The following is a 16,507-nucleotide window of genomic DNA, read 5'->3' on the forward strand; positions in this document are numbered from 1 at the left end:
GGGCCACAGTCCATAGTATTGGGGTGCCCAGGACTGGCTTAGTCTGAAGGTTTCAGTCTGGCATGTTGGGACTCAGGAAACAAGCCCCTTCACCTGGGACTGGGCTTTGGACTTCAGCTTTTCCCTTGAATGCTTCAGTTATTGGGCAGGGGCGCAGGTGTTTCAGGCTTGAGTTTCCCCTTCTGAATTCAGAAGAGGGTCTTGGTGCAATGAAGTTTGAGACCCCCTGCTCTAATTATAAGGTATTTTAGTATGAGGGCAGTAGATTTTTAACATAAAGCATAGGAATACTGGCAGTTTTTAAATCCACTGATGTTGTTTCTTAACAATTTGTTACTCTATTAAAATATGGCTAACCAGGTTTTAAAGACATTGTTAATATAACAGTAACAGCAGACAAAAGTCCTTTATAAATTAAGGGTACGTCTAGACTACATGCCTCTGTCGCCAGAGGCATGTAGATTAGGCTACCAGACATAGGAAAATGAAGTGGCGAGTTAAATAATCGCCGCTTCATTTAAATTTACATGGCTGCCGCACTGAGCCGACAAACAGCTGATCAGCTGTTTGTCGGCTCAGCGCGATAGTCTGGACACGCGGGTGGCGACATCAAAGGTATTTGTCGACCACCCAGGTAAACGACATCCCAGGAGGCTTACCTGGGTGGTCGACAAATACCTTTGATATCGACACCCACGCGTCCAGACTATCGCGCTGAGCCGACAAACAGCTGATCAGCTGTTTGTCGGCTCAGCGCGGCAGCCATGTAAATTTAAATGAAGCGGCGATTATTTAAATCGACGCTTCATTTTCCTATGTCTGGTAGCCTAATCTACATGCCTCTGGCGACAGAGGCATGTAGTCTAGATGTACCCTAAGATAAGCACTAAGGCTGTGTCTAAACTACATCCCTTTTCTCGAAAAAGGGATGGATGTAAATTAGACTCTTTGAAATTGCAAATGAAGCCGGGATTTAAATTTCCCATGCTTCATTTGCATAATGGCAGACACTTTTTTTTTAAATGGGGCTTTTCGAAAGAAAAATGGCTGTTTACACGGAGATTGATCAAAAATAAAACCCTTTTTCAAAAGATCCTGTACTCCTAATTTTTCGAAAGATCCTGTACTCCTTATTTTTTGAGGCGTACAGGATCTTTTGAAAAAGGGTTTTATTTTCGATCGATCCCCATCTAAACAGCTGTTTTTATTTTGAAAAGTGCTGTTTCGAAAAAAACCACGGCCGCCATTATGCAAATGAGGCATGGGAAATTTAAATCCTGGCTCCATTTGCAATTTCGAAGTGGCTAATTTACATCCCTTTTTCGAGAAAAGGGATGTAGTTTGGACACAGCCTTAGAGAACCCCTCAGTGTAACAAAGATATAGTTGTTATGAGGGATGTAATAATGAACCCTTTTGAGTAAACAATAAATTCATCCCAGTGATTAAATATGTGCTTTTTAATAACAAGCAAAATAAAGCATCCAGGTATTTAAAAAGTTAGTTTATGTGTTATATGGACATTTACAAGAAAGTAGCACAAATAAAAACTGTAAGCCATGCTTTTTACTTGCTATATTAAGAGAGGATTTTCTTGCTTTGCTAATTTTTGAGAAAGAAAGCACTCTATCAGACAATAAACTAGGTCATTTTGGTTGTAAAAGGGAGTAATGTCATATTGGTGGGGAGGGAAATGCAGGAAAGCATGGGTGTGTCATATAACAGTTGTCCCTTGGAACGTTATTTTTTGTTCTTTTGGAATAAAGTTAGCAAAACAATAGCTCTTGGTAACCACATGCCTGAATACTAGTATTACTTTCCATTGCTGACTAAGTGCTTAATACTTGGACAGTTTATTTCCATATCTAACTTAAATTCACAAATTCTAACTGAACCTTGCCTACTTCAGCTAGCATTCATATAACCAAAGCATTATTCTTTGGGTATGTCTACACAGCAAAGTTATTTTGAAATAACAGCCGTTATTTTGAAATAACTTTACTAGCATCTACACAGCCAAACTGCTATTTCGAAATTAATTCGAAATAGTGGAACGCTTATTTTGAATTTGGTAAACCTCATTCCACAAGGAATAATGCCAAATTCGAAATAGCTATTTCAAAATAAGTGCTGTGTAGACACTTATATCGAAATAGGGGGCCTCCAGCCTTCCCAGGGTGCCCTGGTGGCCACTCCAGCCTCAACCAAGAACACTTCTCTCCCTCCCTCCTCCCCGGAGCCCTTAATGGGGTAGACTCTGGCTACAGTGCCTGTGCCAGCTCCAAGCCTGCTAGCTCAGAGCCAGCAGTCACTGCCCGTGGCCCAGTAGCCCCAAAACATGAGCCAGCCAGCCCTCCAGCACTCCCCAGGAGCAGTCTGTCAGCTCCCAGGAGCCTGCCAAGGCCCGGAGAAGGAGGGCACCATCCTGGTCCAGGGTGGAGATAATGGACCTTATTCAGGTTTGGGGGGGATGCCCCCAACATCCATGATCGCCGCACTAGATGGAGAAACACGGCCGTCTATGGCAAGATAGCTGCCAGCCTGGCCACCAAAGGCCACATGCGAACCCAGGAGCAGGTTTGCACGACAATCAAGTTGGTCCGGCAAGACCCCCAACCCTGAGCCCTGAACTTCCCCTCCCCCTTCTTCCTCTTGCTTCCCCCTTCCAGCTCTCTCCTCCCAGGTTTCCCCCTCCCCTCTCCCACCATCTCTTTTCCCCTCACTTGCCTCCTTTCCTCAGTCTCACCAGAGTTTCACACCCTCCCCCCCTCAGTTTTGTTAAATAAAGACAGTTTGTGTTCATGAAAACACATGTATTTTATTTGACGTTAGGGAGGGGTAAGTGGAAGGATGTGAGGGAGGAATGAGGCACAAGCCCCCAGTGGGGCACACCAGGGAGGCACTTAATGCTCCTCAGGGTGGAAGCTCTCCCGCAGGGCCTCCTGGATACTGACAATCCCCCAATAGACCTCCAGGATGGCAGCCTGCAAAAAGTGCACCCAGGCTCGTAGCACCGCATCCACGAGAAGCACCAGAGTGCCCAGGGGCAGCTCTGGCTCCATGTTGCAGAGTGCTGTGGTGTCCCGAGTGAGCAGACCACGCAGAGACAAAATGCTTTGCTGTCCCTCATGGAGGTAGGCAAGCAAGCAGGGAAAGCTGAGAACCGGCTGTCCAGGGGGGTCCCTTTAAGCACAGGTCTCAGATAGCCTCAGGCAGCAGTCACACAAAGTAACTCCTGACCTGATGCCCTGCCAGACCTGGTTCCGGCCGTCCTTAAATGCGATTGAGTGTCCACTTAGTATGGATGCGCTGTTTTGAAATAGCAAAACGCTATTTCAAAATGCATTTTGTGTGTAGATGCATTATTTCGAAATAACTTATTTCGAATTAACTATTTTGAAATAAGATATTTCGAAATAACGCTGTAGTGTAGACATACCTTTTATTAATTACAAGCAAAATCTACTGCCTAACATGCATAAAATATTGTAAATGATGACTAAAACCCATTTACAATATTTATAGAGTCATGAGATCATTTCTTGAAAGAAATTTAGTGCCTTTACTTCTGCTTCACCTTCATTACACAGATCCTTTTGTGGATTTTTATATGTGTGGTGTTGGTATTTAAATATAACATGAACAAGTTGAATTAAAGTATTCTTGATGTAACAGTTAAGTATAAATTTTCAGCATGTCACAAATGTGCTTGAAGAAATATGAAGCTACAACAATGTGCATATGTAAATTAACATTCTTGCTTATGGTAGCTTGTCTCCTCTTCCTTCCCCTCCCCCTGTACTTACCTGGGTTTCCAAACACATGATGCTCTCTTTGACATCAGCTAAAAATATATCAGCTCCCAAATTAGGTGGACCCCATTCTGCCTGAATAACTGGTCTTAACAGGCTGGTGGCCAAATTCATATCTCCTTCCCTTCGGGTATGTCTACACTACCCCGCTAGTTCGAACTAGCGGGGTAATGTAGGCATACCACACTTGCAAATGAAGCCCCGGATTTGAATTTCCCGGGCTTCATTTGCATAAGCGGGGAGCCGCCATTTTTAAAACCCCGCTGGTTCGAACCCCGTGCAGCGCGGCTACACGGGGCTCGAACTAGGTAGTTCAGACTAGGATTCCTATTCCAAACTACCGGTACACCTCGTGGAATGAGGTGTACCGGTAGTTCGGAATAGGAATCCTAGTCCAAACTACCTAGTTCGAGCCCCGTGTAGCCGCGCTGCACGGGGTTCGAACCAGCGGGGTTTTAAAAATGGCAGCTCCTCACTTATGCAAATGAAGCCCGGGAAATTCAAATCCCGGGCTTCATTTGCAAGTGCGGTATGCCTACATTACCCCGCTAGTTCGAACTAGCGGGGTAGTGTAGACATACCCTTCTTGACCCATGGCAGCTTCACAGCTATCTGCCACACCTTGCTTTGAGACATGTCTAAGTACAGGCAGTCCCCGACTTACGCGGATCCGACTTATGTCGGATCCACACTTACGAACGGGGCTTTTCTCGCCCCGGAGCTCGCGGGCGGCGGGACCACCCAGAGTGCAGCGGTCCCGCCACCTCAACCTCCGGGGCGAGAAAAGCTGCCCCGGGTCTCCCTGATCTGCTGGGGGGGGGGGGGAGGGCGCAGCTAGTGCGCCCCTCCCCCCTCAGCAGACCAGGCTTTTGTTGCGGGACGCCTGGGGTAGAGCAGCTGGGGTGCTGCCGGGTTGGTCCTGTGGGGACCTACCCGGCAGTGCCCCAGCTGTTCTGTCCCAGGAGTCCAGATTCAGCCGCTGTTGAAACTGATCAGCGGCTGATTCCAGGAAGCCGGGGGCAGAGCAACTCTGCCTAGGGCTTCCTGTAGTCAGCCCCTGATCAGTTTCAGCAGTGGCTGAATCTGGAGCCAGTTCCGACTTACATACAAATTCAACTTAAGAACAAACCTATAGTCTCTATCTTTTACGTAACCCGGGGACTGCCTGTAAATAATTTTTACCCCCAGAAACAAGTTCCTGTATCTACCCCAACTCCCAAGATGAAGCACAGTCCTATCTGATATCTGCTCCCAGGCCATCATGGTGTAAAGAAGAGGCATCAACTGGTTCTATAACATGTCCCTCCTGCTATGCCAGTTCACACTTGCTTCACCACCACAGACTGTAAACCTCCAGGCAACTGGAAACCCATCTATGTTCCCAGTAAACTATACTGTGCTACAGATCCATATGGTCTGCATGGCCCATCTGCAAGTTTCTAGAATGGAAACAAAAATGGAAAGTCTCGTCAGTGGAGGAACAGTGAACAGAACACTAGGCCATTTTTAGTCCATCATTAACTAAGCTACTCTGTGGGTATGGAGAATTAAGCAATACTGCCCAGTCTTTGTAGGAACCAAGCCTACATGAAATCTGCAAATCTAATGTATGTAGATGCTTGAATATGATAGAATCATAGAATACTAGAACTGGAAGGGATCTTGAGAGGTTATCGAGTCCAGTCCCCTGTCCTCACAGCAGGACCAAGCACCATCTATATCATCCCTGACAGATGTCTGTCTAACCTGTTCTTAAATATCTCCAGAGACGGAGATTCCACAAGCTCCCTAGGCAATTTATTCCAGTGTTTAACCACCCTGAGAGTTAGGAAGTTTTTCCTAATGTCCTGCTACCCTATTCTTCTTCAATTTCAGAAGTAATATTTTTCTCTATAATATGACTCCTTCCCACTGCAGACTTTGATTTTTGAACATTACGACTTCTTTCACCTCTAGATCCTGAAGTGTAAATATCCCATATATATGCCCCTGCTGTCTTGTTAGGGAAATCCTAAAGGAGAGCCCTTAGCACTTAAAGCTTAGGGAGAGATAAGCCCCCATTTGTTATTGCCCCCATTTCCAGCCTCCATTTTCAGCTACGCCTCCCCCCATTTGTTATTGCTCCTTGGTTCTCAAAACTTGCACTCGAGGGTCTGCAGGTGGCACCTGACTCCCCGCCATTCTGTGTCCATACGGTGGCCTTCTCAGTTGTAGGCTGCATGGGCCCCAAAGCACATTTTGTAAATATGCCTAACTTTGCGGATGTTCCAAAAATACCTATTTTCACTAAATGCCCAGCAAAGTTCATTACAAGCTTTGGGTGGCTGCTGGACCTGCTGTGAAACATAGAGGTCAATGAGTATGGAAATCAGGCCCCCATGGTGTCATTGCCTTTAACCACATTATATAATGCAGTGTGTCCCACTGGACCCTTTTTGTGTTGCAGCCCTTCAGTTTAACCTGTTTGTCCTAGTTAAACCAAGCCATGCCCCAAAACGTGTTATATGCTGTGACGTCACTGGGGGACTGTCTGCTCTAGTGGCTCTAGGCCCACTCTGGCTGGGAATTCACTGGTTGCTATGCTTGGGCTGTTGGCTGTGGACGACCTCTACTGGCCTCTCTCTGTAAGCACTGCCCAGCATAGGGTCGCCCCTGGGGGCCCTCGTGTCATGGCCCAACCGGTTCTCACCTGACCAGGGAAGGGGTTTGAACAAAAGAAGTGTGTGGCTTGGGGAGGAGGCAGTGAGAGCGTGGGGAAGCATGAAGGAAGCAGACTAACCAGTGTAGGGGGGTTCAGGAGCCTGTAACCCTTTCCCCCAAGGGAACTAGGGCCGTTGGCCTATCCTCTTATGCCTGCATCAGTCCTATGCTGTGTTGTATCTCAGAACAGCAATAAACCCTCTCTATTCTACTGGCTGGTGGAGTCACATCTTGCTGCGGACAGGGGTGGAGGGTTGGGGGGCTCCCTGACGTGCTGTCACATATGCCACCTAATTATCTACATATATTTGAGAGCGTTTGTCTCTTAGGGTATGTCTACACTACCAACCTAGTTCGAACTAGGGGGTTAATGTAAGCAACCGAAGTTGCAAATGAAGCCCGGCATTTAAATATCCCGGGCTTCATTTGCATCTTGCCGGGTGCCGCCATTTTTAAATCCCCGGTAGTTCAGACTCCGTGCCCGCGGCTACGAGGTGTAACGGTAGTTCGAATTAGAAAGCCTAATTCGAACTACCTACTCCGTGCCGCGTGTAGCCGCGGGCACGGAGTCCGAACTACCGGGGATTTAAAAATGGCGGCGTCCGGCAAGATGCAAATGAAGCCCGGGATATTTAAATCCCGGGCTCCATTTGCAACTTCGGTTGCCTACATTAACCACCCTAGTTCGAACTAGGGTGGTAGTGTAGACATACCCTTACTTATACACTAAGCTGTGTAGCGCAATCTGTTGTCAAAGTGGATGAGGATGGAGTGTTCGTTCTCTGCTTTGGTTAAGACAAGGTTAGAGAGTTTATCAAGAGCAGTCTGACTAGGAGTGCAGCACTGGAGAGTGTCTGGGGTAAAGGAGGAGAACTCCAGACAGAGATTATAAACAATACTTTCTAAGAGCTTAGAGGCAGAAGGTAGATGGGGCAGTAGTTGGAGGGACAAGTGAAGTCAAGTATATTTTATTTGAGATGGGTGGCATACTTGTTTTGTAAGGGGGAAAAGCCAGAGGAGAGGGAAAGGTGAAGGAGAAGGATGAGAATGGATGTGAAATAGGTCAGGTGATGGGATGGAAGGGAATCATTGGGGCAAGTGGGGGCATTAGAGGAGAAAAGTTCATGAGAAACTTCTGCATCTATGACAAGGGAGGAGGCGGGAAAGGGAAGATCAAGTTGTATTTTGTCAATTTCCTTTGAAAAGGAATTAGTGAGATCTGGTGCAGAGAGAGAAGTGGAAACAAGAGGCGTTTGAAGTTTAAAATTTTAATATACGCTGTTGCATGATAATGTCCACATACATAATATGAAATGTAGCAATATTAGTAATAAGAATAATCAATTGCTGGGTGCATTCTCATGTTTCAGGCTGACATGAATATAAAAGTAGACTGAAAAAATTACATTTTTACATTAGAGATGAAAGAGACCATTATATCTCCTAGTGTCTCCCCCTGCTGAAGCAGGATTTTTCCCTATGGTCCATTTTCTCAAGGCTTTATCCACTCTGCCTTCTTTTTCACCTCTTCTCACTTGAGAATTGAGTAAGGTATTCCTTTTCCAGAATAAAAATTGAACAAAGTCTAAACATTTTTGTGAGCGTTATCTGACATTCCTTTCAGGATGGACTCAAATAACCTCAGAAAAGTGAGTTTGCAGGTGGGACTCTGACAAAATATTACATTAAAAAGTATAGTAAATATTGGAAAGTGAATGGAAATGTTACCAATAAACTTCCTTGCTCATGATGAATTCAGCTAGATGTTAACAGTATTTTTGCACTGTATTGTACTTAACACATAATGTATAAGATAAAGAACGGAAAATGATTCCTGTGTATAGTTTGTAAACACATCAGCAGGTTAACAATACACATTGTGCAGACCTTTCCTGTGTTTGTCCTGATCAGTGCAGAGTAGAAGGAATGTGCCAAGAGCAGGTCAATTTGTGTCACTTTTTTCCTTCTAAAGGTAGGCCACAGTACAACCACAAATTTCACTGATTTGCAGTGATGACAGTTGCACAGTGTTTAAAAATTTCATAATGGGCCAAATTTATCCTTGGTGTAGCTCCACCATCTTTAGTTAGAGATACTCCAATGGTGAATTTTGCTGATTGTTTTCAGTGATGACTGAACCACTGTTTTGGTTAGTTACTCTTGTATAATTCATTGCAGAAGAAAAGGTAAGTTCCTTAGACTGAATGCTGGATAATTTTTACATTCCTGTCAAACAAATACAGATTTTACTTTCTAAAACAATTTGCTGTGATGGGTTCTTTAAAAAATGTCTGGTTTAATACTATGACTTAGAAAAAACATAGTATAAAGAGATTGAGCCAAAGTCTGCCAGTTGGTCTTAGGTGAAATCAAGGTCAGATCTTGGCTTTCTAGTTAAGATGTTAATTTTTGCTAAGCTAACAGAAAGCTCTCTTGTGAGGGAGCTGCCTTTCAGAGCTCAGAACTACAGATTGTTAGATGTTCTAGGAACAGCATCTGGTGTTGTCATGACAAGTCCAGTCAAACTCCTCCGGGAGACTTCTTTTGTTTCTGCACATCCAGATACTGGAATGTAAGTTAGCTGTACATGAATCCTAAGAATTTTGCTGATAATATTTTATCCTTATGTCTTTCCTCACACCTGTTTTCTAAAACACTGTTAAAATTTTCTTCTGTCTGAGGGCCATATCAGTGTGTCAGCATATCTGCTTTTTATGCTGTGATTCTTGCATCCGGTAAAGACGTGGCATGGGCCACATCATACCTTCCTATGGAAGGGGAGCCCTCCCGTAGCACACAGACATCTCTTTGCAGGACAGAAATGGTATTATGTGGCACTACTGCTGTTCTGTTGCATCTTAAAAGACTTAAGGTAGCTAGGATAGATACCACATCATGCACCAGGCATATGGGAATTTCATCAGGACAAGGTCTGTGATCAGTGTGAAGTGATTCCCCTAAACCAGGGTTGCCCAACCTATGGGCCAAGACCCAAATATGGGTCACCATTACATTTCAAAAGGGTCATCAAGTGTCTTCCCAGGTGGCTCTACCCTTCCTCCTCCCACCATTTTTGAATTGCCTTGGGTCACCAAGTCTTCCTGAATTGTCAAAATGGGTCCCCATCTGGAAAAGTTTGGGAACTGCTGCTAAGCCATAGTGGAGGGGCTCTGTCAGCTTGGCTGCTAAACGCTCCTTTGTTGAAGAATGTGCTTTACCTCAAGGAAACAGTTTTCTGTGTTGACAGAGCACTGAGTGCCTCTGTCCCTAAGAATCTCCTGGAGCTCCCTGAGCGTACTGCAGATTTTCACCATGCCTAATGCAGGAGCAAGTCAGTCGCTATTTATGCTTTAGGTTTGTGTTTCAAAAGAAAATATGACCCATCATCCGTGAACATTCTTTTATGCTGCAGACTACAGGTATTCTGGTTTGTACTTATGGCTTTGGGCCCCTAGGATCAATTATTTAGGTGAAAAATACAGTATAATTACAAATACAAAATCACCTCTGTTTAAAGATATTTGTATTAATTTTATTTTTCTAATTGATAACATGTACCTATTACCACCTATCAATTCAGCTGTATAAATTGTAAGATCACATACATTGAATCAATATACTAACATGGTGCTAACTGGGCAACACAAAATGCCTCATCCAGAAAAGAAAACATAAAGCCAATCTCCAGCACCCCTTTGACAAAAATGAAGTGAGTTTTGAAGGTCAGTAAAATTCAGGCTGATAAATTCCAGAATCTAGGTAGCCAGCTGAGGCCACTGAGTCTGCAGACCTTGAACGTTCAGTTTTGTGAACTTTTAGAAAGAGCCCCTTGCTTATCTCAGCTGTTAGGATGGAGCACTGAGAGACAATCTCTAGGAAAATGAGGATCCAGTCAAGACCCATGCTTTGAATTTTACTTCAAAACATACACTGTGCAGCATTGTGTAGTGAAAGTGAACAGCCATGTTTGGCACAAGTTTTCAAAGCTAGCCCCTTGCAGAGCACTCTACAAAATTCTGTGTGGTGGTGACAAAGCCTTGAATAATTTTGAGAAGGCCTGCATCTCAACCTTTTTGCTAAGCAAAAATTAAAAATAATGTTCTTGTCAACTTCTGCTCCCTCTGAATCCAAAAGCACCCAAGGATGCCAACCCAGCTAAGAGGAGAACTAATTCAACAGGCAGCCTTCATTGGCAAAGTTCCTATTAGTCCTGGGATGAAATTCAAAAGCTGTCCTACATTTGATCAATAATAAACTACTGCCCCTATGAAGTTAAGGTGAGTTTAAGGGGTTGGAAACACAACTCCCTCTGTCCTAAAAGATTTACAGTCCTGGCCCTTTAAAATTCTTCTTGTGCTGCCAAGAAATGTCTGTCAATTTTCTGGTTCACAAGCAAAGAACAACTTAGACTGTAATCTCTTTGGGCCAGGGACTGTCTTCTTGTTCTGTATCTGTACTGTGTCTAGCACAATAGGGAGTTGGTCCATGACTAGCATGGTAATACTGATAATAACATTACTGATTAAAGGAGGAAGTCATGACATTAGCTGTCTGCAGCAATTTGCTCTTTTGAGGGTAGAGGACAAGGAGAGCTCACAGTAGGTCTCTTCACAGTAGGTCTCTCTTCAGAAATAGCTGCAAATGCATAAGGAACTGCAAGTGCGTTAGTCCTTTTTCCTGTGTCCAGTCCAGCTATCTGCTGTTCCCAAAATTTGGCATGGGATCCTGACAGTTGGTCCTGAATGCTGGCTGCATTTGGCCCCGAATCATTAATTCTGCCCTATGTTCTCAGTTCCAGCTATGGAATTACACTAGTCCCTGAATGCTGGCTGCTGCTTATAATCTTAGTTCTTTAATCGTTCTTGTTGCTCCTACAACTAGCTTCTTATTCCTGATAGTGTTGATCTTATGGCTAAATTGATGTACATTTATGAATATGGGAGTCTTGCAGTTAACTTCGACTAGATCATGATTTGGTCCTCCCTCCTTCCTAATCATCCTTTGCTTCTGGTTCTGTGTCCTTAGCTGTGTATAACCTGATCTTTATCTCCAAATGTTGCTCTTGATCCTGTGCATTAATTTTGGGAGATTGTACCTTGCTTAGGACTTTATTCTTGAATTTTAGTAAAGTGCAATGTATTTATAAACTGGAATGTGCACGTGCTTTGTGAAGGTCACATAAAGGTTCCACCACTCTCATTGGACCACCCAACAGATAGTGCTTTTAGCTGAGCAATGACACAATAGTTTGACTGTTCTGTGTGTGCCTGAGTATGCACAACACGTCCATGCTGGCCCCAAACAAAAGAAAAACAACATTTCTTCCATTTTTTTCTCTCTGCTTCAGAAGTGATTCAGTCTTTCAGCATGTCCCTTACATATCGGGTTGCCTGGCTATTTTAATAGTAGCTCTGGCAGCACTAGTGAACTGTATGGAATGAAACTTCAAAACTAAATAATGTTGTAAATGCCATGAGAAACAATGTATCTGCTGTAAAAAGAAAAGAAATGTTGTCATTATGTGGTTTATTTAGGGCTAGCTAATTTAAATAATTTTCAGAGCATTTACATAATATGCCTGCTTTCATTTCCCCAGTTATACTTTAGTATTTTCATTAACACTGTGTTAGAAAGATACAATGTATTTGAATTGAATAGTAAGATATAATTCAAGGGTACATCTATACAGCAGCATTATTTTAAAATAATGTCGAGCTGGAGGAATTTTTACTCCCTCTTATGGTAACCCTCTTTTCATGAGGAGCAAGGGAAGTTGAAGGAAGAGTGTTCTTCCTTCAACTTCCTGCTGTGTAGACAGCGTCAAAAGCCAAAATAAGCTATTTTGACTTAAGCTACGCAATTGACGTAGCTGAAGTTGCATAGCTTAATTCGACTTTAGCGCTGCTGTGTAGACGTACCCTAAGAGAAAATAAACATTCATTTTACTACTGTGTATGGCAACAACAGAACAGCTTGTTTATTAGTGTCCAGTGCAAGTACAGTAGAATCAGCCAGTATCTTGAATAGAAAAGTGGCAAGTGAATTACATAATATTTGACTGCTTAAACATATCAAAGCAAAAATTTCAATTGTGTATCATTTTTGTAATTACAAAAGTCATCTTTAGATGTATGTATCAATTTCGGTATGATCTTTAATGTTTCCAAGTAAGCTAAAATTATGCTGTCCTGAAAACATTTTTAATGTAGTCACCCCGCTTCCTGGATTTCAGAATATACTAATATTTATTTTTATACTACTAAATTCAGTGTCTAAATATATATAATTTTACTTGATTTGGGTTTTTTTGAACATTATTACAAAAGCTAAAAGGGTAACTTCAAATAATGTCAACCCCAAGTATTCAAAAGTCAGAAGTCAGCACCCGCCCTCCATCATAAGATTAGCTAAAAACCTGAATTTTTTTAAACTCAGGTTTTTTTTAGTTCTTTTTATTTGCCTTCTGATTTTTTTGAAGCACTTAAGGCACGGCATTTTCAAGCTTTTCCCCTTCCCTGAACATAAGGGCTAGAAATTTACATGAAAGTAGAGATTCTCACAAGTTGATCCAGGAGCTGAGGCTTCTAAAAAAAACACCTACTCTTATGAGAATCTCAATAAATCTGTGAAAGTTGGCAACTCCTATTTCAGTGATACTTTACCTGGAGGATGAAACATATAGTTCCAAAGAGTCCCTGGCCATAGTGCTGTTGCTTAGTCACTATGCTCCTTCTGAAGGCCCTGCTTCCTTTCAGAGTTGCCTACTGAACCGGTCAGGTGCAGTGGGGTAAGAAGCTTGCATGACTTAAGCATAATGCCTCCCTCAGCTCCATTGCACTGATGTGATTTCATACTACTTCCATTGTATAGATGTGGTTCAGTGCTACAGGTTGGAACTCGCTGGTCCAGCACCCTTGGGACCTGAGCTGTCTGGAACTAAGGAATTTGCTGGACCAGGAGAGGATAATGCTCTCCTGCTGGCTGCTCTGCACCTGAGCTCCTCTCCATTGGGCTTCCTGCCTTGCTGTTGGCCCTGCTAATGCTGGCCTACCACGGGCTCCCCATCCTGGTGCCCGCACACTGCACCAAGGTCTCCTGGAATTCCCAGCCAGGACAGCCTGGCCACTGCCACACAGTGTTCCCCGGGGTTCCCGGGGTGGGGCCATCCAGCCACTGCCAGCTCTGCTGCTGCCAGGGGTTCCATGGCCAGGATCCCCCAGGCACACTGCACTGCCACTAGGACTGGCCCTGCTGCCACTAGGAACTCACTGGGGTTCCCCAGCCGGGGCCACTCACCTCTGCCTGCCCCTCTTCAGCCATGGGTTCCATGGCCAGGGGGCTGCCATCAGAGGTATCCTGGTGTTCCAAGCCGGGGCCACTGCCAGCCCTGCTGCTACAGGAGGAGGGGAAGAGGGATCCCCAGCCAGGCTGCCTGTCACCAGAAACCCTACTGCAGCTGAGGTTTCCCCAGCTGGAGCCAGGGTTCTCTGGCCGCCTGGCCCAACTGATGCCAGCGGTTTCTTAGCTGGGGCAGGAGCTCCCCTGGCCACTGTCATGGTCCAGTCACTGCTGGCCCAGACAGGGCTCTCCAGGCCATGTTCTCTCAGCTGTCTGAGACCTGCCTGACCAAAGAGTCCCAAATTCAGGAGGTTCAACCTGTATTATCTTTTCCATTGTAGAGATCCATTTAAAAAAAGAGTCTAGAGTCTTGTGTATCTTTGTAGTACACTGGTAAGGTGTTGTATGGAAAAGATTATTAAGGTTTCTATACACAATAGCCAACATTACTTTACAGATTAGATTACTTTTAGGCAAGATCCACAGTATGGGAGACAATCGACCTAATATACACATTCTAGCTACGTGAATAACATAGCTGGAGTCAACGTACCTTAGGTCAAATTTCCACTGTGTACCCACTGCAGTAGGTTGACATGAAAGTCTGGAGAAATTCTCCTATTGACCTTCCTTACTCCTTGCTACCCAGTTGAGTACTGGAGTTGATGGGGGTGCAATCAGCAGTCAATTTAGCAGGTCCTTATTAGTTCATAATATGTGTATCTTGTCTCCAGTTATAAATGAAAGGTAAAGCATATATTTCTGAATCTGTTCTTTGTGTGTGTTGCAGTCACTTTAACACTTTTATATGCCATGTTAATAAAAAGTGAAAAAGTGTTTATATCAAAGTGAAATTCTATTATGATGATGAAAAATATGTCATAAGTAGCTTAAGGAGACATTGTAAGAATGAGATAACACCTTTGAACACAATGTGCAGTAATACACAGGAGTTTCTTACATCAAATCCATTAATTCCTTCAGTCAAAGAGACCACAATTTAGAAAAAATGATATTGGGAAAGAATTTGTTATAAATACAGTGCCACAAACCTAAAGATCCTAGTGTAAATGTCTAAATGGACACATTTTCTTTACTCATATTTGGGCTTTAGTGACTCCACAATTGAAATTTTTAAATCTTTGGCTAAACCTTAAATCAGTGGTCCCCAATGTGGTGCCCGCAGTTGCCATGGTGCCTGCCGGGCCATTTCAGTGCGCCCGCCAAGTGATCGAGGCTTGCCCCGTCCCCGGGTGCATGGAGCATGGGCGGCGCCGGCCACTGGGTGCGCGGCGCATGGGTGGCCCCCCCAGCTGGATGTGCAGCACAGGGGCGGCACCGGCCCCTGGTGCGCAGCGCATGAGTGGCCCCGCTCCATGGTGCATGGCACAGGTGCAGTGCCAGCCCCGGGTGCACGGCACAGGAGCAGCGCCGGGATGTGCCCATCCCGGGTTCGTGACATATGGGCAGCCTCCTCTGCCGGCCCCATGTGCGCTGCACATGGGTGCTGCCAGCTTCTGGGCACGTGGCGCAGGAGCGGCGCCGGCCCCAGGCACACGGCGTATGGACGGCCCCGCTCCTGGGCGCACAGCGTAGGAGTGCCACCGGCTCCAGATGTGCAGTGCATGGGTGGCCCTGCCCCCATGCATGTGAGTGGCCCCGCCCTTGGGTGCCCAGTGCGTGAGCAGACCTGACCCCAGGCGCCTGGCAACCCCAAAAGGTTGGGGACTACTGCCTTAAATGCTTGGCAGTTGCAAAATTATAATAAACAAAGTAATGTGCTATATATTTTATTTAACAATAGCGATCAGCTTTGCTGCAGTTCTACAGCAGTTGTTAAAATGTGACTAATCCAAAGGTAATAAATAATTAGAAACTATTTTCTATCTTTAGAGAAAAAGGACCAAATTTATCGCCTGTGATTTTCTGACTGAATGGTTATACAAGTAAGTTAATCTTATTTCTAAATATTAACCATGTCTAATGATTCAGCAGCATTAATTTACAAATAGAATAACAATTGAGAATTGAGATGAATGTATGATGTTTTCCTATTAATTGTATATTTAAAAAATATATGGTGTAATTATCAGCCAGAATTTAAAGAGGAAAGATGAGCCGTTCACAGAATTCTTCTCCATCCCTTTTGTGAAGGACTGGCTAAAGGATCAGTAAGTATTCTGCAATATTTAAATAGCACTCTTTTTCTTTTTTCACATCTCCTCCTAAATTTCTCCCTTCCCCAAAACAACAGTTTAAATGTGCTTAAAATGTCCCCTCTGGAGCATTCTTCATTATTCTTGCATAATAAAGGGTCTTTGTAGTGTTTGTTAATTTGGTAGTTATATGTACCAGGATCATTTTCACAGAAAATGTTGTGGGAGTGTTAACCATTTCATTATGCTGAAGTGCAGGGTATTTCAAATTACTTGGTGGCATTATGAAAATCCTTATACTAATGAACAAATAGCCATGCTTTTAAATACTGCTTGCTAATGGGATGATTAGAAACATATTTTAGGTGCAGTAGTTTAGAAATGTGTTCCTCGAGTCTAGACTGTGACCAACTTGTTTAAAAATCCCTGTGATAACACTTGGCAGAGAGACAAATTTCATCTGTATATTATTCATGATTTTGTATCTAAGGGTACGTCTAGA

General features: G+C 44.0%; 1 protein-coding gene across 3 annotated transcripts in view; it reads left to right on the forward strand.

Moving 5' to 3' along the window:
• Positions 1-16,507, forward strand: part of IQCK (IQ motif containing K) — a 124,941-nt gene that overhangs the window by 19,886 nt on the left and 88,548 nt on the right. For 2 of the 3 annotated variants that reach the window (XM_075899410.2, XM_075899412.2), the window contains exons 5-6: positions 15,743-15,795; positions 15,943-16,020. In XM_075899410.2, coding sequence (XP_075755525.1) covers positions 15,743-15,795; positions 15,943-16,020 — 131 coding nt within the window. The remainder of the gene's footprint in view (positions 1-15,742; positions 15,796-15,942; positions 16,021-16,507) is intronic. The other variant, XM_075899411.2, reaches the window with a different exon arrangement.

Source organism: Pelodiscus sinensis, chromosome 15, assembly GCF_052426305.1.
Source record: "Pelodiscus sinensis isolate ZL-2025 chromosome 15, ASM5242630v1, whole genome shotgun sequence".
NCBI classification, from domain to species: domain Eukaryota; kingdom Metazoa; phylum Chordata; order Testudines; family Trionychidae; genus Pelodiscus; species Pelodiscus sinensis.